This window comes from Sus scrofa, chromosome 18 (assembly GCF_054392235.1).
Source record: "Sus scrofa isolate SSC_HxYL_T2T_F1_AM1 chromosome 18, Sscrofa_HxYL_maternal_Yorkshire_Landrace_v2.0, whole genome shotgun sequence".
Classification (NCBI taxonomy): Eukaryota; Metazoa; Chordata; class Mammalia; order Artiodactyla; family Suidae; genus Sus; species Sus scrofa.
In genome coordinates this window covers 12,431,898-12,457,331 of record NC_139400.1, presented here as the reverse complement: position 1 = coordinate 12,457,331, position 25,434 = coordinate 12,431,898, and the positions used below count along the sequence as shown (strand labels likewise).

Here is a 25,434-nt window from a genome sequence, read left to right as displayed (position 1 = left end):
CGGGAGGGGCTGTGGAAGAAAAGGCTCAAGAGGGTGAGCCCTGGACAGACGTTGATTAAAATTGCTACATATTATGTGCTCCATAAATGTTTGAATGTGGTGACCTGACCCAGAAGTGAAGAGAGCCCTGAGGGGCCTCAGGGCTGGAAAACATTCATGACACTTGGGTTTGCTTAGATGGGGGTTCATAAAATAGGTTGGCTCTGATAAGCAATGCCACAATCGCCCTGTGCTGTGAAACCTAGTCCACTGGGTGGAGAAGCCTTAAGTTACAGAAAGCTATGACCACCCTATCATCTCAGATTCTTTCCTGAGATAAGGCTTTGCCACGAGGTGGAGAGGGCGCCTGGGGCTTTTGGATATGGAGGCAGAAGCGGGGAGAAAGGAGCCCATCAGAGCTTCGAGGATGAGAATTCTCTTGAGTTGAGTGAGGGGTCTGTGCGTGGCTTATTTTAGTTCCTTATTTTACTCACGGAGTTCCTCCCTTTTCTGCTCTTTTTTCTAGGAGCTGGTGGGGAGTAATCCTCCACAAAGAAACTGGAAAGGCATAGCCATTGCTCTGCTTGTCATTCTGGTCATCTGCTCCCTGATTGTCACCTCGGTGATACTGCTGACACCAGGTACGTCCCTTTAGTCTCGGAAAAGCAAGGTGCTGTAAGGGACAAAGGGTATAATTTTACTTTGCGATTTTTTTTTTTCAAAGCCACTACTTCTTATGTAATTTATTTTTCCCAGGTTCTAATTCTCATTGTGCCATATGGTACATTGGCTTTCAGTGGAAAAGATCCATTTTAGATGTTTTGAATTTGTTTAGATAGCTGTTGACTAGGTGGAAATTCTTGGCATATATTAAAATGTATTTATGCTTGGTGAGCTTAAAGAGGGTGTCATTAAATAGAGAATAATTTTATGTATCTCATGGATGCCTGTGTATTCTATCAAGGATGAATTAAGAAAATTATTAAAACGGCATATAGTAAATGTGAACTAAAGATAAACTACGTATCAGATACTGCTGATGAAATAAGAGATGTATAAAGCAGAATCTTAAATCTCTCAAGGAGAGGAAAAAAAACAAAAGTTGTGAGCAAAATCCTATAGCAAAACGTATATAAACATGGATTATGGAAGATTTCAAAATAAATTGTGTAGAAGTGAAGAGAGAGAGAGATTCTTCATGAGAAGCTCACGGAGAAGGCTATATGCAAAGTAGGCTTTAAGGGAGCGGTAAGAATTTAGTACCAGGAGAGTGGTGAGCTTAGGGGAAGAAGAAAGCCTTTGCCTCTAAGATAAATACATGAGAGTTATGATAGGAGGGCATTATGGCTACACAGAAACAGAGTGTAGGAGTTCCCGCTGTGCTGCAACAGGATTGGTGGCATCTCTGTAGCACCAGGATATAGCTTCAATCCCAGCCCGGCACAATGGGCTAAAGGATCTGGCAGCTGCAGTGTAGTTGCAGCTTTGGCTCAGATCTGATCTCTGGCCCAGGAACTCCACATGCTGTGAAGGGGCCCAAAAGGAACAAAACAAAACAAGGAAACCGTGTGTAACTATCCATTCCCCTTGTCATACTAGGTGTCGATTTGTGTGGACCAAAAAACAAAACAAAACAAAAAATTCCAACTCTCAATAAATAGACTAAACGGTTATTAGGCTTTAAGATGGAAAAAATGCATGGTAAAAAAAAAATTGGGGGAGTTCCTTGGTGTCCCAGCACTTAAGGAGCTGGTGTTATCAGTGCTGTGGCTCAGGTCACTGCTATGGCACAGGAATTTCCACAAGCTGTGGGCACAGCCAAAAAAAATTTTTTTGACAGGCACAAAAAGTGCAGGCAAATTTCGAGGTATGCTTAAACTATAACCACAAAACTTAAATAGAAAAAGAGTAGCCTGTACTCTGAAACCAAAAAAAAAAATTTTTTTTTCTTAGGGCCGCACCCACAGCACATGGAGGTTCCCAGGCTAGGGGTCTAATCAGAGCTATAGCTGCTGACCTCTACCACAGCCACAGCAATGCCAGATCCAAGCCACGTCTGTGACTTACACCACAGCTCATGGCAACCCCAGATCCTTAACCCACTCAACAAGGCCAGGGATCGAACCCACAACCTCATGGTTCCTAGTCGGATTCGTTTCCACTGTGCCACGACAGGAACTCCTGAAACCAAAATTAAATACAGATATCACCCAATGGAAAAATGGGCAAAAGACCTGAATAGACCGTTCTCCAAGGAAGATATACAGATGGCCAACAAGCACATGAAAAAATGCTCAACATCCCTGATTATTAGAGAAATGCAAATCAAAACTACCATGAGATACCACCTCACACCAGTAAGAATGGCCATCAGTAATATGTCCACAAATAGCAAGTGCTGGAGGGGGTGCAGAGAAAAGGGAACCCTCCTGAACTGCTGGTGGGAATGTAAGCTGGTACAGCCACTATGGAGAACCGTTTGGAGATACCTTAGAAATCTATACATAGAACTACCATGTGACCCAGCAGTCCCACTCTTGGGCATATATCTGGACAAAACTTTCCTTAAAAAGGACACATGCACCCACATGTTCATTGCAGCACTATTCATAATAGCCAAGACATGGAAACAACCCAAACATCCACTGACAGACAATTGGATTCGGAAGATGTGGTATATATACACAATGGAATACTACTCAGCCGTAAAAAAGAATGACATAATGCCATTTACAGCAACATGGATGGAACTAGAGACTCTCATCCTGAGTGAAATCGGTCAGAAAGAGCAAGACAAATACCATATGATATCACTTATAACTGGAATCTAATACACAGCACAAATGAACGTTTCCACAGAAAAGAGAATCATAGACTTGCGGCTGCCTGGGGGGAGAGGGAGGGAGTGGGAGGGATCGGGAGCTTGGGGTTAACGGATGCCATCTATTGCTCTTGGAATGGATTTACAATGAGACTCTGCTGTGTAGCATTGAGAACTATGTCTAGGTACTTACATCACAACACAACAATGGGAGGAAAAAGTATGCATACATGTATGTGTAACTTGATCCCCATGCTGTACAGCGGGGAAAAAAAATTTAAAAATTAAAAATAAATTAAAAGAAGATATCACAAGACAACTACAGATCAGTATCTCTTATGAACATGGAACAAAAATCCCAACAAAATACTAGGAAACTGAACCAAAGTAACAGCAAGATATAAAAAGGGTTATACACTATGACCAAATGGGATTTATCCCAGGAAAGAAAATTTGACTTAACATATGAAAAGCAATGTATTATACCCATATTAATAGAATAAAGGGGAAAAATATGATCTCAAAAGATACAGAATAAACATTTGATAAAAGTCACAATTGTTTCATGATAACGCACTCGACAGACAAAGAAGAGAAAGAAACTTTCCTAACCTGGTAAGGAGAATCCATAAAAGACGCACAGCTAATATTATATTTAGCAGTCACATACTGAAAGCGTTCCTGTTAAGATCAGAAGTCAGACAAGGAGAAGACTCTTTCTGCTTATCATTGTATTGGCGATTCTAACCAAGGCAGCTAGGCAAGGGGAAAAAAGACGTTGAGGTCAAGACGTAAAACTATGTTTGTTCGTAGATCGCATGACTTTGTGTATAGACGATCTTAAGGAATCCACAAACGCACGCAAAAATGCATTATTACTAAGTAATGAATTCAGCAACATTGGAAAATACAAGATCATTATGCAAAAATGATATTTATTTTTATACACTAGTAATGAACAATTCAGAAAGGAAATCTAGAAAGGATTCCATTTACGTGCATTTCAAAGGGAATAAGATACTTAGGAATCAACTGAACAAAAGAAGTCTAAGGCGTGTAGGTGGCAGACAGGGCTCGGATCCCGAGCTGCTGTGGCTGTGGTGTAGACTGGCAGCTGCAGCTCTAATCTGACCCCCAGCCCGGAAACCTCCATATGCCATAGGTGCGGCCCTAAAAGAAAGCGTGGGGGTTCAATATAGCCATCTATATATGAAAGTGCCAGTAACAGTGGCCTCACGGTGACGAGGTTTCAGGGCAAGTTCTGCAAAGAGAGCTGCTGTCGGAGCGAGGAAAAGAATGGATTCACCTGTTGAATTCTAAATGAGTTCGATTGGAGAGGGACGGGGACGGGGGACATGGTAAAGACAAATACGGTTCTATTTTACAATTGTGCCGTTGTTTTCTACTCATTAAAATGAATTAATAAGAGCTGGGGATTTGGACAACTATATATTTGTAATAGGAAATGAAGTCTCCCTCAGAATTTGCAGAGTACATGCATTCTTGCCTTTGCTTTTCTTTGAACTAAAGTGTGCTTTGTGTGAGAAGATGATTACTGGAGGTTGGATATACTGTGGTTTCCAGCCCTCAGTTTGGGACTTAGGGAGCAATGATATTGTAGGTCACGGGCAGTTACTCCTACGCTCCCAAGAGATGTGATGTCATGTCACCAGCATGCGAGGGCTCCCGCAGCCATCGCTTCAAGGGGACATGAATGCTGCCTGGGCCATCATTTGAAAGTCTACGAATAACAAATGCTGGAGAGGGTGTGGAGAAATGGGAACCCTCTTACACTGTTGGTGGGAAGGTAAATGGGTGCAGCCACTCTGGAGAACAATCTGGAGGTTCCTATTAAAACTGAAAATATGATCCTTCAATCCCACTTCTGGACATATATCTGGACAAAACTATAATCTGAAAAGATGCATACCTCCCAGTGTTCATAGCAGCATTATTTCCAATAGCTGAGACATGGACACAGCCTAGATGTCCATTAACAGATGAATGGATAAAAACGTGGTACATATGCGCAATGGAATATTATTTAGCCATTAAAAAGCTTGAAATAAAGCCATTTGGAGCTACGTGGGTGGACCAAGAGGTTATCCTACTAAACAAAGTAAGTCAGAAAGAGAAAGACAGATACCATATGATATCACTTAGATGTGGAACCTAAATCAGAACATAAATGAACCTATCTACGAAATGGAAACAAACAGACATAGAGAATAGACTTGTGGTTGCTGCCGTGTGGGGGAGGGATGGATTGGGGGTTTGGGATCAGCAGATGCAAACTATTCTATATAAAATGGATAAACATCAAGGTCCTACTGTAGCGCACAGGGAACCCTATTCAATATCCTAGACTAAACCATAATGGAAAAGAAAAAAACCAGAGTGGCTGCCTGGGGCTTCTCCCACACCAATGGTCCAGCGCAGCAAGGCTGGGTGGGAGACGTCTGGACTGAGAAACTTAAAGCTAAGCAAGGGTCAGTCCCTGGATCTTCTCCTCCCTCTGTCCAGCTCAACACCAGACAGAGAGCTGGCCCTGGGTCTTCCCAGCTGCACAGGGAAACGTCAGCTCCCATCCTCTGAAATGCAGCCACTAACCGTGGGAGTATTTTACATTCAGTTCTTGTGCAGCAGAAGCAACCACAGCAGCATCCCTTCTGCCGTAAATAGAGAACAGTGTCATTGTAAGCCGTTATCTCTTTGAACACTGATGGCTGGTTGTCAGGGGCAACAGCAATGAGGGTGAGACGCTTGTGAATCCCTGAGTTCCAGAAAAGGCTTTGAAGAGCACGATGTCTTTTATTCTTCTGTTAAAATTAAAATGTGGCTGAGCCTGCTGACCCTTCAGCTCTGTTGGGTTTCCATCGCTAGTGCCTCTTTCTCTGGGCTGTGCTGCTCGAGGGCTCTGTGTCCTGGGCTTAGCACCGTCAGACAAGTCGGGTCAAGGCGAATGCTGCCCATCCCCGGCTTTCTGCATCACTATTCCAGGATGCAGCAGTGGCTTTTGTTTCCATGTTCAAGATTCTGCAGGCAGAAGAGGGTGTCACATTGTTGCACGTTTTCTCCAATTCACTAATAGATACAGCATTCTCATAGGAACCAGTGTGCCTGTCGAGCGATTAGACACGAATGATCCTGTGAGGACGGAGGGCGTTGAGCTAAGTGCAGGTGGAACGTGGGAAAAGAGGATGCTTGCGTTCTCCGTGAGAGCTTCGACCCACTTAGAAAGGCAGCAGGATGTGCACAGGGAGAATTTCACGGTCGTGTATTCATTAAGCACAAATCAAATAGAAGTCCGGGGGGGGGGGGGGCTTGGGTAAAGGCCTGTTGAGTTGTGCCAATAGCTGAGTCATTGACATGACACACTGAATGGTGTCCACACCAGGAGCTGTTTCCACTGGATGAGGGAGTCCCTTCTGGGAATAATACCTTGGACGTGCATACAGTTTTTGGTGCATCCCCACCAGCCTTGCCTCTGTTTGACAGATTGACTTGAAACTGATAATATGTACTTTTAAAAGAACTATCTTTTCGGAGCTCCCTGGTGGTGCAGCAGAATTAAGGATCGGGCATCGTCTCTGCTGTGGTGCAGGTTCAACCCCCAGCCCCGGAACTTGCGCATGCAGTGGCCAAAAAGAAAAGTATCTTTTCAAGTGCCACCTGTTTCCAGTCTTGTATTCTGATTTGCTGAAACTCAGATGAAAATAGCGGCTTTCTGCTTATTCCCCATATCCATCCTGAGCTCGTTGGATTCAGTCTTTCGGTGGAGACATTTCTGAGTTCATGTGCGTGCCCTCTTCCAGCTTGGTGGGACGGATGGTGTCCCGGGAGCTTGAAGGGAGGCAATCCTTCTGAGCAACAAGTCCCTTTGTTCCGTGGTGCCGCCGAATTATCACCAGTTAGGCACAATTTATGTTTTGAAATTCAAAGTAAAAGTGTTTTTAAGGCCATCTTCGTTCCAAAGGGATTAGCCAGATGAGAATGTGTCCTTTTCAGTTTTGTCATTGATTTCTCCCTTGCTAGTCTGTGCTCTTTTCTAAATTTCTCTTTGGAATAATAGACTCAAAGTTACCTTTTTTCCTTTCGGATATTAAATGTGTATCTGTGATAGGTCACACACAGCGTTTGCCTTTTTTGGCGGCTCCAGCTTTTGCGTTCTGATGAAAAAGACAGACATTCTCCAGCACCACAGTTGTGGTTGTGGGAACTGAAATATCCAGCAGGATCCTGTGTGCGTTCAAACACCCCTGACATTTGACCTCGGGGAATTTTCGCGTTAGAGAAGATGGCCCATGGTTTGTCATGGAAAACACTGGGACACTTTCAGACAGTCTGAGGTATGAGACCGAAGAGCCTTAGATCTTTGAAAATCGTGTTGAAAGGTAGACTTTGGGTTCGGGCCAAGCAGAGGTTATCAGAATATAAGACGCATTCATTTTTTCAGCTTTTGCGTTCTGATGAAAAAGACAGACATTCTCCAGCACCACAGTTGTGGTTGTGGGAACTGAAATATCCAGCAGGATCCTGTGTGCGTTCAAACACCCCTGACATTTGACCTCGGGGAATTTTCGCGTTAGAGAAGATGGCCCGTGGTTTGTCATGGAAAACACTGGGACACTTTCAGACAGTCTGAGGTATGAGACCGAAGAGCCTTAGATCTTTGAAAATTGTGTTGAAAGGTAGACTTTGGGTTCGGGCCAAGCAGAGGTTATCAGAATATAAGACGCATTCATTTTTTGGGAGGGAGCGTAGCAGAGATTATTGTAATGGAATTGAAATTTCATAACTATTTGATTTAGAGCTAATGTTTTAGCTGCATTGCTAGCTCTCAGCTCATCAACTTTTTAAACATTTTTCAATTGGACTCAATAGGCTTTATTGAGAGGGAGAGAAATCTAGCAAATTGGTGGCTACAGCACGTAACTCAGATTCCTTTATAGGAGAGTGTAAGCGCATCCAAGTCTGAATCTTAATCACATATTCTCAACACACACCAGAGTCACAATCATCCAGCGTAGTTTCACTGCCCTCAAAATCCTCCGTGCTCTGTCTGTTCAGGCCCCGCCCCACCCCCATAACACACCTGGAAACCACGGATTATTTGCCATGTCCATCGTCTTGTCCTTCCCAGAATGTTGTGCAGTGGGAATCACCCCGTGTGCAGCCTTTTCCCGTGGCCTGCTTTCACTTGGTACTACGCATTGAAGGTTCTTCCATGGCTTTTTGTGGCTTCGTAGCTCATTTCGTTTTAACACTGAATGCTGCTCTGTGGTCTGGATGCACCCCAGTTGATTGATCCTCTTACCTGCGGAAGGGCATCTTGGCTGCTGCCAGGTTTGGGCGGGTAGGAGTAGAGCTGCTGTCCACATCCCTGTGAAGGTTTTGGTAAGGGTGTGTGGTCAGTTCCTTTGGTAAATACCAAAGAGGCATGATTGCTGGGTCAAAGGATAAGAGTTTTATAAGAAGCCACCAAACTGTCTCCCACAGCAGCTGCCCCTCCTGCATCCCCGCCAGCAACAGGTGAGTCCCCGTTGCTCCACACCTGCTGTTGTCAGGGTCCTAGATTTTCTCATTGCTCATTCGGAGGGGTGTCTAATGGTCTCTCGGTGCTTTAAGCTTATCTTCAAAAAATTCTGTAGCCAACAATTTTTAAAACATTACATATGTCATAGATGAACATATATATGAAATATTATATTATTTGATGAATTTTCAAACTGAGCAGACTACGTAGCCCACACCCAGATCAAAAAGACGGAAGGTAGCCCATGTCACAAAAACCCCCTTGGAGTTCGCAGCTGGCTCAGCAGGTTAAGGACCCAGCATTGTCACTGCTGCGGCACGGGTTCAATTCCTGGCCCCGAGTGTCACAGGTGCAGCCAAAAAAAAAAAAAAAAAAAGGCCCCTTCATGCCCTTCTCATTATTAATCTGATGTCTAACATCATAGAATGCTTTTGCAGACTTTTGTACTTTTTACATTTACTTTATTGATATAGTCATATAATGTTTATCTTTTGCACCTGGTTCTTTTGTTCAATAAAACATTTATGAGATTTGTTGTTGTATTTTAAGTTGTATTTTGGTCTGAGTTTTAACCTGAGACGGATTATCTCTTTGTGAGGTCTCATATAATCCATATGAAAATTGCACAGTAGCGTAATAACTTTGGTGTATTTCATAACACGTAATGCCTTCCTTACTATTTCTTATTTTTTTCTTGTAGAAATAGATAGTTTGCCCTTTTTTTTTTTCCCCAGGCATTTTCTGTTATCCTTCCTACATTAAAGGCATCCCCCAAATCCAATCTTGTCTTAGTCCATCTATAATCAATTACTGTGCCCACGCGCCCTGTCGTGGGACGTATGGGTTAATTGATGGGTTGGGTGTTATTCAGTTGCACTTGGGCATTTGTGGCTGTGTTTGTAGATTCTTTTCACACCCAGCTGCCAGGCGATGCCTTGAGCGAATGCTGCCTCTCTAGTTGTGAAATAGATGTTTTTGCTACTCTTGTTCTCATTGCTTTTGATCCAAGTTAAGGTGCTAATGCTAACGGAGATGAAGTGCTGTCCGTGGGTGGCGGGGATGGTGTTTGTCCTGACAGCCCAGGATATGGGAGAGATGGGTGAGGACGAGGCAGCCCTCGTGGAGAGTAGTTTAGAGGATGAGGGATTCGAAAGATGGAGCCGGGGTAAGTGGAAGGCAATCCAAGGACATCATAAGCCCGGCATGCTTGCTGGACAAAGACGCCCAGCCTGGAAGCCCTGGAGGGACATAAGGTGGACAGGAGTTGGAGCTGATGGGGAGTTGGAGCTGATGCGGAGTTAGAGCTGATTGATTAGGAGTTGGAGCTGACTGATTAGGAGTTGGAGCTGATGGGGAGTTGGAGCTGACTGATTAGGAGTTGGAGCTGATGGGGAGTTGGAGCTGATTGATTAGGAGTTCGAGCTGATGAGGCGTTTGAGCTGATTGATTAGGAGTTAGAGCTGATGGGGAGTTAGAGCTGATGGGGAGTTGGAGCTGATGGGGAGTTGGAGCTGATGGGGAGTTGGAGCTGACTGATTAGGAGTTGGAGCTGATGGGGAGTTGGAGCTGATGGGGAGTTAGAGCTGATGGGGAGTTGGAGCTGATGGGGAGTTGGAGCTGATGGGGAGTTGGAGCTGATGGGGAGTTGGAGCTGATGGGGAGTTGGAGCTGATGGGGAGTTGGAGCTGATTGATTAGGAGTTCGAGCTGATGAGGCGTTTGAGCTGATTGATTAGGAGTTAGAGCTGATGGGGAGTTAGAGCTGATGGGGAGTTGGAGCTGATGGGGAGTTGGAGCTGATGGGGAGTTGGAGCTGACTGATTAGGAGTTGGAGCTGATGGGGAGTTAGAGCTGATGGGGAGAGTCTGCAAGGTCTGGTGCTGGATCTGAGGTTGTACTCGAACGGCTCCTGCTGTCTACGACAACCTCTAAGTCACAACTGCTTGTAGAAAATGATAAGACCATGCATGATCTTATCATTGGAAGGGACAAGGGACATATTTGCACTCAGAGAAGTGTGGGTCATTCAGGAAGCTCATGGGCCTGGTCAGCCTGTCTGTTAACCACGTTAGGGACCCGCTTGAGCAGGCGTCCAAACCCAGGTGTTGTGATGGATCCGTTAGACTGGTTTTGTCCCTAGGGAGGAACACGCCGAACTGAGGTGATTCGAACTGTCGGTGTTTACCATGCTTCCCAAAGCCAGCAGTCTAGACTCGGCCAATGCCAGGGTGATGCAGCGGCTGGAAGGCCATCTTCCTCTGCTGCCGTCATCGTCGTGTTGACACAGTGGCTGCAACGGCCTCGCACATTGCATCTCACACCCTCACGGGAAGGAAGGAAAATCAAAACTTGCCACGTGTGTTTCTGCCCGTCCCTGACACTAGCCAGGAGCAGCCTGTTTGCTCTCCTGTATTTCACGGCCCCCCCTTATCTGTCTGGATTGAGAAAGCATGTGTTTCATAGGCGTCCCCCTCTGCTGAGTTGGAAGAGGGGAGTGACTCTTGGGAGGGGGCGTGTAGCACCTGCCACAATAGGACCCTTTGATTTATAAAATACTTGAGGAATGAAATCTACATCCCTGAACTTTTACCGTGAGTTTGCACCATTCTTTAAATGGAAACAAATCTGAAAAGAAGGAGTTCTGGCAGATTCTCACAGAAGAGAGAATTAATTGCTTTGCTACTAACTGTATAGTTAGTTGCAAACTTCCCAAGTACCGTAAAGTGGGTCCCTGGGAGAATCTTAACAGTCTTTCTTTTGACTTGTCATCATTAGTTCTAGAAGGATTGTTAGGTGCATCTTGCTTATTTATTGAGCCCTTCCACTAAAGAGCCATTTATCTAAAGGATAGCGGTAGGTGCTCATTATTCATGCTTTGCGTTAAGACTCTAAGTTAAGGCAACGCATTTACCCACAAAGGGGCACTTTTCTTTTTCTTTTTTGTCTTTTTGCTATTTCTTTGGGCCGCTCCCGCGGCATATGGAGGTTCCCAGGCTAGGGGTCCAATCGGAGCTGTAGCCCCTGGCCTACGCCAGAGCCACAGCAACGTGGGATCCGAGCCGCGTCTGCAACCTACACCACAGCTCACGGCAATGCTGGATCGTTAACCCACTGAGCAAGGGCAGGGACCGAACCCACAACCTCATGGTTCCTAGTCGGATTCATTAACCACTGCGCCACGACGGGAACTCCAAAGGGGCACTTTTCAAAGTGTTGCTACATCATGCATCCTACTGTAAAGGCAGAGTTGCCTATGAACAGTGCAAAGGAGCATGTCCTATCCTGGCACTCTGGTTTTCTCTGGAGTCTATTGCCGGGTTTAGATGTGAGCCTGTTGATGAATTTCAAGTGAATGTGGGGAGCCTTCGGAACCATCTGTTACCAGGGGCTGGATGATCTAGTAGTTACTGTTTTGGGGAAGACTATGGTCAGTTTGGACCATGAAGGCAGCAGTTCAGAAGTCTAGGTTGAGTTACCAGGTCTCGGTCAGAACGCAGAAATCGATGATATAATAAAATCAGAGAATTAGTAAGAAATTGTCCACAATGAACTAGGCAGGTCAGGAAACTGAAGAAGGATGAGGCTTCAGGCTGAAAGCACCTGCCTTCCCTCTGAGACAGAACTCTCACGTTGAATCCTGGTTGAACAACCACTTATCACTTAATCAGAAACAACAAACATGCACTTTTTCACGTTGCTCGTTCATATTCGCCAAGGCCCAGATTACTGCTAAGTGAACTCTGTGCTTTCATATGAGGTGTTAAAACCACCAGAAACTAGATTAAGTGCTAATGTACAGAACCTCAGGTTGAGTCAGTCTTTTTTCCTCATCACTTTTCCCTTATCTAGATTCTTTTTTTATGTATTTTTTTAGATGTTCAATAAGTGCATTTTCAGAGGCTGCCTTCTAAAATGGTAGGTTGGTTGGAAATGGGGTGGCAGGCGAAGAAATGGCTCCCCTAAAGATGACGGTGTTCTGATGAGTGGAATCTCTCATCCCAGCTGTGCTCCCGTCAATCATCTTGAGATGCGGGGGGCAGGGAGGGTTCCTGCAGTGGCTCCTAAGTGCATCTCTGTAGGAAGGGGGCAGAGGGCCAAAGACAGGAGAGAGGGCCATGCGACCAGGGAGGCAGCGATTGCAGTGATGCAGCCTCGAGCCGAGGAGCACCCAGCGCACCGGAAGCCACGGGAGGCAAAGAGAAGGTTCTCTCCTGGAGTCCCCACAGGCCAGCTGACACCTTGATTTGGGCCCCTGGAGTCGGATTTTACACCTCTGGCTTCCAGAACCAGGAGAGAATACGTTTCTGATTTCACATTTGTGGCAACTTGTTACAGCAGCCACAGGAAGCTGATATAAAGGCAAATAAATGCAACATTTCAACGGGTGGCCATATCTTAAGGGCAACATGTGGACTCGTGAAGAGATGAGAACTAGAGAGAGATGCTCTGGACCCTGTGGGAACCGCGGGCGAGGTGACGGCCCTGCCTCACCTTCGGCCTCCCCGCCCACTCCCTGTAAGAACCCCTCCCCTCCCTGGGGGCCTGTCTCCGTTTCAAAAGGGGATTCTTTAAGATCTCCGCCACCAGGAGAGGAACTGCAATTCATTGACATAAAGTGCATCCTTGTGTTTTCAAATTTTTGCAAAGAAAATCACTCTCTCCCACATTGACCTCGTTCTTTCTCTCCTGTTTCTTACATGCATGAAACGGATAGAAGCTCCATTTACAGTTCATAGAAACTTAAGTGCCAGAGCCAAGTTCAAGGCAGATCAATCCACAAAGCTAATAAAACTCAAAACATGGGATTTTGTATGACAGAGGGTGACCGTTCCGGGAACTGAATCATCCCTTAAACGTGCATAGGGCATTTGTGGTCGTGACACCGGTGTTTTGGGTGGGACGTGCCTGCCGTCACAGGTCCAGGTGAGAGAGCCGCACACCTTGGCTCACCTAACACTCTGTGCTTCAGGAAGCAGAGTCAGCTGGCCTCGGCTTGGAGTGTCACAAAGGCACGTGCTCATGCAGACACTAAATGCGAGTATATGCTTATGATCAGAACACGATTTATTAATAGTTTATTGTTCAAGGAATATGTATAAACAGAAAAAATAGTGAAAAGATGTTAAATGAATATTCAGAATCTAAATAGTAATGCTTTTCTCATACTCGTCTTTCTACAACCAATCCCTAAATACCACTGATACCGACCATTTCTGATGGTTGTTCATCTGGGATGTATTCCTATAATTCTGTGCCTGACTGTGAGGCTCCTAAGTCGATATTCACAGATAACCTGCCGTCCAAGTAGAACTCTTAGCTCACCTGCATTTCCTGCCACTTCCTTGACTTCACTCTGGGTTGTAGGACCTATCAAGTTACAGTTAATTCCCCTATAGATCTCTTTCCTAAGTTCACAGGGAAATTATATGTATTTTTATTCCACTGATTTATTTTATTTTTTGTCTTTTTAGGGCCACACCTGCAACACACGGAGGTTCCCAGGCTAGGGGTGGAATCAGAGCTGCAGCCACCGGCCTACACCGCAACCACAGCCACGCCAGATCCGAGACGCATCTTCGACCTACACCACAGCTCACGGCAACGCCAGATCCTTAACCCACTGAGCAAGGCCTGGGATCAAACCTGCGTCCTGATGGATGCTGGTCAGGTTCATTTCCGAGGCGCCACGACGGGAACTCTGTTCCACCGATTTTAACTGGCATTTCGTGGCCTCTCACTTGACACGAGGGAGAAGTCAGCTCGTAAACAGTCATCTTCCTCCCAGCGCAGCACCTCCGTCTCTGTCTCTCAGTTTGGGGTAACGTGCAACCTCCCCCTTAATAAAATCTCCCACGAAACAATAAGTTGATTTAAAATAGAGAATTCTACCACGAAATTGTACTTCAACATCCTTCCGCTAAAAAACCACAGATATTTTAAATAAACGCAAACGCATCTTGCTTTCGTATTGAAAAAAAAATGAAATTCATCTAACTATCAAGAATGGATTATAGCCTTAGCATTTGCTACAAAGACTATGGATAATTTACTACAAAGAACCTATGAAAATAAAATCAGGAGAAATTGTTCGAAAATTAAATATAAAGGAGTTCCTATAGTGGCACGGCGGAAACAAATCCAACTAGGAACGATGAGGTTGCAGGTTCGATCCCTGACCTCGCTCAGTGGGTTAAGGATCCGGCATTGCCATGAGCTGGGGTGTAGGTTGCAGACACGACTCGGATCTGGTGTTGTTGCTGTGGCTGTGGCGTAGGCTGGCAGCTGTAGCTCCGATTGGACCCCTAGCCTGGGAACCTCCATATGATGCGTGCATGGCCCTAGACAGACAAAAAAAATAATAATAAATTAAAAATAAAGAAGTGAAATGGAGTATTTATTTAAAACATTCGTAATTTTTGCCTAAACGCATATTTCTCTTGTAAATCCAGCAATGTGGATAAAGCTTTAATGAAAGGTTGTACTTGTGTGTGACTAAACAATTTTTCTTGAGATCTTTGTGTCAAGTTGACTCATTTCTTAAAAGCCCATCAATAGCTACAACTACCTTATTGTTATCTGGACCTTGACTTTTGTAAATGAGCCAGTTTTCTTAGCAATTCCAATAGATTGTTTCTATTTAGAATAAAGACATAAGGTGGTATCGCAGGCAACATGTCTGTATAGATAATGCTAATAAAACATCTAGGGGGGTTTAGAAGGGCGGCAGAATAGAAGATCTATATTCAAGTATTTATTGTGTTTCTGTGCACTGGCAACAAAAATTTGGAAGTTGAAATTTTGAAAATACCACTTGTAGCCTTCTGCTTGGGCTGGCATAACAAAGCTACAGACTGGGTTTAAACAGCAGAAATTAATTTTCTCATAGTTCTCAGTCTTCAAGCCCAGGATCAAGTGCCGTCAGGGTTGGTTTCTTGTGAGACTTTGCTCCCTGGCTGACCAATGGTACCCTCTCACTCTGTCTCACATTGCTTTTCATCTGCTTGAATGTAGGGATGGGAGAGAGAGGATGGGAAAAAGAGGAACAGAGAGAGAGAGGGACGGAAGGAGAGGGAGAGAGTTCTCTTTCCGTGGCTCCCTTCTTACAAGCCTGTCAGTCCTGTTGGATCAGGGCCCCTCATTTGTGATCTCATTTTAATTACCTCCTTAAAGGTTCTGTCTCCAAATACAGTCACATTGGGGGATTAAGGCTTCAGCTTATGCATGTCCCCTTTGAGCTCGAAAGCACTTAGAACTTGACCTCAGCCACATGACCCTGGAAAGTGACCCCTGGCTGTGTGCCAGTCATTGTCATGTGCATTCCTCTTTGATCTGATTTGTAGGCTGAGTTTTTTCTTATTAAAGAGAGGTGTGTGTGGAGCTCCTGCTGTGGCACAACGGGATCCATGTCTTGGAAGTACTAGGATGCAGGTTCAATCCATGGCTCAGCACAGTGGGTTAAGGATCCAGGGTTGCTGCCATTGCAGCTTGGGTTGCAACTGCAGCTCAGATCTGATCTCTGGCGGGGAAACTTCATGTGTCATGGGGCAGCCAAAAATGGAAAAAAAAAAAAAAAGAAGGAAATATGTGCATTAAAATGTTTTTTTCAACCTTTTCTTTATACATAAAACTTTTTTACCTGGAGAACGTTGTGTTTTATCAGGATCATCATTAGTATGACCTGCATTTTGTGATTTTATTGGCTTTCTTATTCTTGTCCACAAGCCAGATTCTGTGAATAACAGATTCTCGTTTCTCCTGCACATGCTCTTGACGTTAACTTAGCCTTCTGGCATATCTTTGGAGAAGCTACTTAACTGAGCTCTCAGGAGCTCAGTTTACCTTCTACAAAGTGGTTTTCCTTCCTCCTCCTCCTGTAGGATCAAGAGGTAATAACAGTCAGTGCCCTGAAAACCACAGAATATTTTAGAGTTGTCAGTTATTCCAATTTCCAACAAAAGCAGAGCTTACAAGAGACGTCTAACTCATCTGGGAAGGTTTTCTTTGTTGGTGACTTGGCTCTGTCAATAGCTAACTCCTGCTGGCAGTGATTGAAAACACCTTCAGGAGTTCCCCTTGTGGCTCAGTTGGTTACAGACCCAACTCATATCCAAGGGGATGCGGGTTCGATCCCTGGCCTCACTCAGTGGGTTAAGGTTCCAGTGTCACCCTGAGCTGCGGTGGAGGACACAGACATGGCTCGGATCCGGCATGGCTGTGGCTGCGGTGTAGGCTGGCAGCTCCAGCTCTGATTCGACCCCGAGCCTGGGAACCTCCATGTGCTGCGGGTGCAGCCCTAAAAAAGCAAAACCAAAACCAAAACCACCTCAGAATGGTATGCTTCAGAATAGCCCATTTTAGTGTCCTAGGAGTTCTAATATTAAAAATCTCCCAGAAGAGCTTCCAAAATGTTGTCCAATAACTGTACAGTTAAATATTTAACAACACTGCTATTTAACAAGCATCAGAAAAGAAAAGTAGCGTTATATCCTGACCTACACAAAGAACACCTACCTCACTGCAGGTTACACGATACCTTTCCCGGCTGGTGAGCTGACCAAGATGCCGAGTTAATTACCTGTTCCATGTGGTTATCCAGCGAAAGGACTGAAGGAAACTTTTCAATTGTTCCCAAATTACCTCCAGGATCAAGTCCAAACTATAAGAGCCACCGGCCACTTCTTATATGTCCATAAGTATGTTGTCTTTCACTTTAAGATGACAGATTGAGCATAGAAAAAATTTCCTTTTGATTTCAAGCAGGGAGAAATGAGAGACAGTTTATAATAAGAACATAGTTTATAAGAAGAACATTTTAGTTATCAATGTGGTAAAGGTCTAAGAGCAGATCATCTTGAGGACGAGCTAATTAGGCATATTGGAAATGAAACTATAATTAAAAAGTTAGAACTCAGGAGCAGAATGAAAGCACTGTCTCGACATGCTAAAGAAAAAAATGGATAAAGTGCCAGATCAAATTGAAGAAATCAGGCAAATGCTCCCAACAGCATAAAAAGGTGAAAGACAGGAAGGAAGATGCTCAGAGCGTGGAGGTCCAGGGGGCAGCCTGGGATGATGGAGAAATTGTACGATGGAGAGGGCTCCTGGTACTACTCGGAGAAAGGTAGTTTTAGACTGAAAATAGTACTGCCTGGTAAGCAGGATGCCTAAAGAAAATCTGCAAGTGGACATTTTCCAGGGGCATTTCAGAATGTCAGATATAATGAGAGAATCTACTTGCCTCTCCAGTTTCATCTCACACTTTCTGCTGCACGCCCATGATTGCCTGAACATACCGCATTCGCCAGCCCCTTCTGCCCTTGGCGTCCTCCTGGCTTGGATGTTCTTCTTGTATCTTTTAGGTTCTTTTCTCAAAGAATTCATTCTGAAATTGCTCTTACTTTTTTAGTCTGAGTCTCCTTAAGTATTAGCATGGCGAGTCCTGCTGCCCCCCGCGCTGCCCCTGTGGCAGTGCGGTGTGCTTTCAGCTTTGGCTCCACTACTCTGTGAGCTTCTCGAAGTCAGTTAGGAGATCCTGCAGTTGTGATTAAACAGCGCTCAGCTTAATTCCTGAACTTGGCAGTGACTCATGCTGGTCATCCCCTCAAGGGATTTTTGGAACGTTACCAGGCTGTAAGTTAGCCGCTAGTGCTTGACCATGTGAACGAGCTAGCAAGCTGCAGCAAGGCCAGTGGTGGGTGTGTCCTGGGAGGGCAGAGCCAGTTATTGACAGAATCCAACGTCCTGCCTCTGACAGAGCACTTTTTATAGTGTATCTCGGAATGTGTCCACCACAAGGGGTCCCTATTTAAGTCACACAGGTTTTTAAAATATGTTTGAAAAACAGGAAGTGGAGTTTCCATTGTGGCTCAGTGGGTTAGAACCTGACTCACATCCATGAGGAGTCGGGTTCAGTCCCTGGCCTCGCTCCGTGGGTTAAGGACCCAGCAGTGCCATGAGCTGTGGTGTAGGTTGCAGATGTGGCTCAGATCCGGTGCTGTTGTGGCTGTGGTGTAGGCTGGCAGCTGCAGCTCTGATTCGACCCTTAGCCTGATAATGCCACAGGTGCAGCCCTAAAAGGGAAAAAAACAAAACAGAGGAAGTAATAGTTTTTTAAAAAATGACAGATTGAGCATAGAAAATTTTGGATAAATAGAAGAGTGGTTTGTGAAAAGAAGAATTTTCAGAAAGTGAATGAGTTGGCTTTTTGTATGTTACCCAAAGTTTGTTTATTTTTTTCCTTTTTTTGGGGGGGGGTCTTTTTGCTTTTTAGGGCTGCACCCATGGCATATAGAAGTTCCCAGACCAGGATTCAAATCAGAGCTGCATTTGCAGCCTGCACTGCAGCCACAGCAATGCCAGATCCGAGCTGCATCTGCAACCTACATGACAGCTCATGGCAACGCCGGATCCTTAACCCACTGACTGAGGCCAGGGATCAAACCCGCAACCTCATGGTTCCTAGTCAGATTCGTTTCCACTGCACCAGGATGGGAACTCTCCAAAGTTTGTTTAAATAACTGTCTTACATGCTTTTCTTAGACATGTGGAACTAGAATCATCCCTAAATAGCAAAGTTTACTTAGATAAAATTTAATTTTAATAAGATTATTTATTTTCTGACCATATACTTGAGTGTTAGTCTTTGTTTATTTTATTTATTATATTTTTTTAAATTTTTTTATTTTTTTATTTTTGTCTTTTCTAAGGCTGCTTCTGTGGCATATGGAAGTTCCCAGGCTAGGGGTCGAATCAGAGTTGTAGCCACTGGTCTATGCCAGAGCCACAGCAACGTGGGATATTAGCCGCATCTGCAACCTACACCACAGCTCACGGCAATGCCAGATCCTTAACCCACTGAGCGAGGCCAGGGATCGAACCCGCAACCTCATGGTTCCTAGTCGGATTTGCTAACCACTGAGCCACGACGGGAACGCCTGTCGTGTTTTTAATTGACATCTATTTGACCGAACGCCGTGTAAGTTTTGATATCACCACCTGTTGATTTGATACATTTTCTGTATATGAATACCATTGCCTTGACCGGGTTAGCTAACGTCTCTGTGGGAATAATTAAGATCGAGCCTTTTAGGAAGTGTGATGTTTATAACACAGTATTGTTGTCTGTGATCCTTATACTGTGCATTGGCTCTTCAGGACCTATCAGCTCATTGCAAGCATACTTCTTAATTACCAGATCACAGTATAACTTATTAGGTTGATATCTAGTAACCTTTTGAATTTTCATTTATTGTGTTTTCCGTACTGAAACGCATCATGTTTGGAGCTGAGTGACTTTTTTTCTGGGCTGCTTCAATTGCAGATCGAAAGGTCCCAGCGGGAAGAACTTGGTTTGGTTTTCACATGTTTCGGTCAGCACCTGGGAGAGCTCCACATGCACTCAGGTCTAAGACGGCAGCCTTGAACCTTATCATGCTGTGAATTTCAAAAGACTTTTACACACATTTGTCCTATGTGATATTCAAGAAATCAGTCAGCACCCCAAGTTTCTGAGAATTTCAGTAATCTGTAACATCCAGAGAGGCCAAAGGAATGAAACCATCGGAGATGTAACAAAATCTATGCCCTAGAATCCAAAAGAAGCTTTGGGGATTTCATCCAGAAATTATTTCTTCTTCTTATGTACCATAACAAAAAGTCTTGGTTTTCCCAAACCTGCCACAGATTTTGAAACAGGAAGGTGAAAGAGGCAGAGGGTCCTGTTGAGGACACACACTAGGACAGCCCAGGAAATGAAGGCTGGCTGGCTCAACAACCAGAAACCGAAAGGAGAAACAGACATGACAGCCAAGCCCACAGATCTGAAACCACCTCACGTGGGACGCAGGCAGACCTGTACACTTTCCCTAGCACTGAGGGTGCCCCCACACAGCAACACAACACAAAATGGATGGAACATGCCGCTGAATCTTCACAAAAAGTGCGGTGACAATTGACGTCTTTTATTTCAGAGGGCGGTGGCATAAACAAGCATTCTAGGCCAATGGTCAGAAATGGTTAAGATAAAGGGCTTCTTATTAGTATCACCGAAGTGAGTGTGGTTCGATGTACTGTCTTGTGGGTTTAATCTGCTTAGGCTCACAGATCAGACCCTTGATGGCCCTTTGTCTTTTCAAAGCAGACGGATGGATTTGGGTGCCTGTAATGGCAAGAACCTCTTCTGAGGTAGATCTAAAACCCCAGAAGCTTCAACCTTGGGAGACGGGATAAAAGCTCCCAGGTTCCCACGTCTCCCTGCCGGTGCCAGTAATAAACATCTCTTCTTGGGATGGATGTTCGTTTAGTGCCTTCAAGTCTCATTCCAGGTGTTTACTCCCGAGCGTGATGATCCAGGCGAGGCAGGGCAGAATCTGGTAGTGTGCATGGAGATTTGGGGGTGTGCTTCTATCTGAAGGACTCACCCCCAACCTAGAGGCAGCCAGGGACAAGTGTGGCATGTGAAAAATGAATACCCAAGGAATGGTTTGGTTGTCTTTGAATTTCCAGCACCCAACACTTTGTCTACAGTTGGCATTATAAAAGCTTAATGGGAGTTTCCTGGTGGCTCAGCAGGTTGAGGGTCCAGCATGGTCCCTGCTGTGGCGAGGGTTTCATCCCTGGCCGGGGAACTTCCACATGCTGCAGGTGTGGACAGAATAAATAAATTATGTAAATGCTTTGTGAATCGCTGGTTACATAATACAGTTGAGATCTTTTCGGAACATTTGTTCTGTCCTTTCTTTTTTTTGAAATTAAAGTATCGTTGGAGTTCCTGTTGTAGCGCAGTGGTTGACAAATCCGACTAGGAACCATGAGGTTGCGGGTTCAATCCCTGCCCCTTGCTCAGTGGGTTAACGATCCAGTGTTGCCATGAGCTGTGGTGGAGGTTGCAGACGCGGCTCGGATCCTGTGTTGCTGTGGCTGTGGCTGTGGCATAGGCTGGCAGCTACAGCTCCCATTCGACCCCTAGCCTGGGAACCTCCATATGCCTCGGGAGTGGCCCAAGAAATAGCAAAAAGACAAAAAAAAAATTAAAGTATCGTTGATTTACAATGGTGTGCCAATTTCTGTCATACAGCAAGGTGACTCAGTTGTATATATATACATGTTCCCTTTTTTATATTATCTTCCATCGTGGTCTATCCCAGGAGACTGGATATAGTTCCCTGTGCTGTACAGCAGACCTCATCCTTTCTCTCTTGACTGTTCCCACGTTATTGCTCTTAAGTTAGTCCTGAAACAATTGTTTACCTTCATACCTAAGAAAGATGATCATTTATGTTTTGCAGATGGAGAGGATGCAATGATGCCATTGCCCCGAGTCGTGGTTCCTCTTACCATAGTTTTTGATGCTTAATTAAAAACAAAAAGCATGACTTGGAGTTCCCACTGTGGTGCAGTGGGGTAACAATCAGACTGCAGTAGCTTGGAGTAGCTTCAGAGGCAAGGGTTGGATCCCAGCCTGGGAGAGTGGATTCGGTGTTGCTGCAGCTCTGACATAGGTCACAGCTGCAGCTCAGGTTCAATCCTCATCCCAGGAACTTCCATATGCCACAGGCGTAGCTATTAAAAAAAAAAAAAAGCACGACTGGCTTTTGTTCAGCACTGATTTATAGAAATTGGGTTTTTATCATATAGACTATTTCTGAACAGCAATCAGAACGTTTTGTGGTCCTTGCTTGTAACCAAAAAATGAAACTTTTGACCATTTACCTTTAACTGTTTTCTTTTCCAGCGGAAGATAACAGTCTGTCTCAGAAGAAGAAGGTCACTGTGGAAGACCTGTTCAGTGAAGACTTCAAAATTCACGACCCCGAGGCTAAGTGGATAAGCGGTGAGTCCTGACTGCATGCAGGAGGTCACTTTCTCACTCCCTGCCACTTTCTGAGAGTTTGGGTTTCGTCGCTTGCCTTTCATGTTTCTCCCTCTGGCTGCAGAAGTGGGTCCACAGAGCTCTTGCTGTGAAAAGCATTGTGTTACCACGCAAAGAAAATGTGTGACTGGTAGAATAGGCTGCTCCTTCCTGAGAAATGGGTCCTCCGCGTCATCTCCCTGCATCCTCATTTCTCAGATGGAGATGAGCGATGTTGCTAAGCAACGGAACAGGGAGAGAGAGATGCGGCTGAGCCTTCGTCTCTTCTCCACCTTCTTTGTTCCCTTCTCCACCGCTCGGGCTTTCACTCCCAGCTAGACACAGGGACCGACAGGAGCGAAAAGGATGCTTCTGGAATGCTGTCTAACGAGGCAAACAGTGGCGCCCACTGCGCAGATGCAGCAGGTTACTTTTCCTCTTGAACTTTAATCTGGATGAAATCTCGTTTCCTTCTTTGGGGGAATTTTTTTCAATAACAAAGCAAAGTAGAACTGGAGGCAGAAGGCGGTATATTCATAATGCATTTGGAGGGGGTGTTCAGACTATAACCTATTTCCTGTAACTGGGTCTGAAATTTTTATTATTTATTTTTGCCTTTTAGGGCCACACCTGCAGCATATGAAGTTCCCAGGCTAGGGGTCAAATAGGAGCTGTAGCTGCCAGCCTACACCACAGCCACAGCCACACGGGATCCGAGCCATGCCTGTGACCTATACCTCAGCTCACGGCAACAATGGATCCTTAACCCACTGAGCGAGGCCAGGGATGGAACTCGCCTCCTCATGGATACTAGTCGGGCTCATTTGGGCTGAGCCACAGGGGAACTCCTCAAATAATTTTAGAGTACAGTCGTGGGAGGAAAGATGTTGGGACTGCTCCCCCGTCCTCTGCAGCCTGTGTGGCAGCCCCCTTGCTTAGTCTGGTCCTAGAAGGTCTCATACTATCTCCATGGATGTTGTTTGCATTTAGTCTCGGCCTCAGTGGGATGCACTTGAAAACTAATCCTCAGGTCAGAGCACCCTTAGAGATGAATGCTGGAGGGCTAGTTCACATTCTGGATTTTATATAAATGAGGCCCAGAGAGGTTAAGTGACTTCTGAGGTCACAGAGCTAGTTAGTAACACCGCTGTGGCTGGAAGCTTGTCTCCTGACTGCCCATTTTGTGCTCTTTCCACCACTGTTTCATTGAAGGACCCAGTGTCACTGTTTTCTTGCTGTCAAATGCCCCTGACGTCCTTCGTAGGCGTCACAGACTCTTGAAAGTCAACCAGCAATGATTCTTTGCATTCAGTCTCATACCAGGGCAGTAGCTTCTCCTTTGTCCTCTGCTGTGGCTTTGGTATTAATTTCTGATCCTGAGATTAGCTTATTTAAAAATGAAAGAAGTGGCTGGATCTCAGAGGAAATGTATTTTCTAAGAGGGGGTTGGGGAGAAATGAGAGCAGCGTATTGCGAATACCAGGGGGAGGCCTGTGGAAAAATCTAAAACCAGACAGAGCCAAGGTCTTTATTATTTGCCTGAGGAAGTAAATTGACCTTTTGTTTTGAGGAGGCTCAGCATCTCTTTTCTCTTTATGTTTACCCATCACCCAGGGAGGGGTAGGCGTGCTCTGGGCTTGATCTTGGGAATGGAAGATGATTGTTTTCATCTTAAGACACACAGGCAGTGTTCCGGAGATAAAACAGAGATCAAGCCATCGTAATGGTGACACACAGTGCACAGAGAAGGGTGTGATTTTTCATTCTGCCTGAGAAGCAGTTTCAGAGGTGGGGAATAAACTCGATCTCAAGGGTAGGGGGTTCCGGGCAGGTCAGAGGAAGCCCTGTAGAGACTCTATGAGCTACTGAAATAATCCAGGGAACTCTTTCTATTCGGGTGCCCCTGGTTTCAGACTTGCCCAACATCGGCATTCTCTATGCAAGAAAAATTTTGTTGTTGTCTTTTTAGGGCCACACCTGCGGCATATGGAGGTTCCCAGGCTAGGGGTTGAATTGGAGCTGCAGCTGCCAGCCTACACCACAGCCACAGCCACGCAGGATCCGAGCCGCGTCTGTGACCTACACCACAGCTCATGGCAATGCCGGATGCTTAACCCACTGAGTGAGGCAAAGGATTGAACCCACATGCTCCTCATGGATACTAGTCAGGTTCATAACTGCTGAGCCACAACGGGAACTCCATCCCTATGCAAAAAGTTTGAAAAACGTAAGCAGAGATCTGGAGGCCCGAGAGCTAGGTTTGGGTGGGAGGCCACGTTGGTTATTCTTGAAAGGTATTTGTATCTCATGAGCTAATTAATACTGCAGACACATGGCGCTAGTCCTGAGATATGCTGGCTTTCTGGCCAGAGGAAACAGCCCAAATTTCATTATATCCACAAAGCTGGGAGTGGAGCAGTTGAGAAGTGGCCCTGTGCCTGGCAGAAAATGCCCTGCCTGCCTGTTTCCACAGGTTAAGTCTGGTAACAAAGACCACCTGCCATTCACATAACCATGCCTTTGGCGTTCAGGACTTTCACAGGCAGAGTCCTCCTTTATAAATACACAAACTGTGTGAAATTTTGCTGGATACTTGTGAAAGCATCCAGGTGGTCAGGTCTCCCCGGAGATCAGGCGCCATCAAGAACGTAAAGGAACTGGTTCCCCCTGCCCTACTTTTAGCTGCTTTCCTACTTCTTTCTCATTTATTTCCCTTCCCGATCAGTCCCTTTCTTCCTGCTCCCTAAAGATGTGACAGCTTAAAGTGAATGAAGTAACTCCGCAGCGATTAGCTGTGCCTTCATAATTGATTTTTACAAATACCATAAAGGACTCATTCATTTTTTCCATTACAAGTCTAAGTGTTAAGATCCAGAGCAGGATTTCTGTTCATTCACAGGATTATCGAATGTTGTCAGGCTGAGATAAGCTTTAGAAATGATCAGAACATTAATTCATGCAATGATGTTTATTGAGTGTCTACAGTGTAGCCAGCAAATTGCTGGGCCCAAGAAAGGTGAGCAGTCTGCCGTGGAACGGTTTGCCTGTGGTAGACTTGGAGTCACCACCCATCTACCCACCACCACCACCAGTACCACAGCCTCCTTCATCACTTCTTCTTCCTCCTTTCTGCACTGTCTGATCCTTTTCCTCTTCCTGCCTATTACCATCACTGTCATCACCACCACCACCACCGCCATCAAAACCCCCATCGCTATCATCGTCGCCACCATCACCACCACCATCACTG

At 45.2% G+C, this 25,434-nt stretch overlaps 1 protein-coding gene across 7 annotated transcripts in view; it reads left to right on the top strand.

The window, feature by feature from the left end:
* DPP6 (dipeptidyl peptidase like 6) overlaps nucleotides 1-25,434 on the top strand; it is a 1,001,611-nt gene that overhangs the window by 632,352 nt on the left and 343,825 nt on the right. For all 7 annotated transcript variants that reach the window (XM_085005071.1, XM_085005073.1, XM_021079151.2 and 4 more), the window contains exons 2-3: nucleotides 506-620; nucleotides 22,068-22,166. In XM_085005071.1, the coding sequence (XP_084861197.1) occupies nucleotides 506-620; nucleotides 22,068-22,166 (214 nt within the window). The remainder of the gene's footprint in view (nucleotides 1-505; nucleotides 621-22,067; nucleotides 22,167-25,434) is intronic.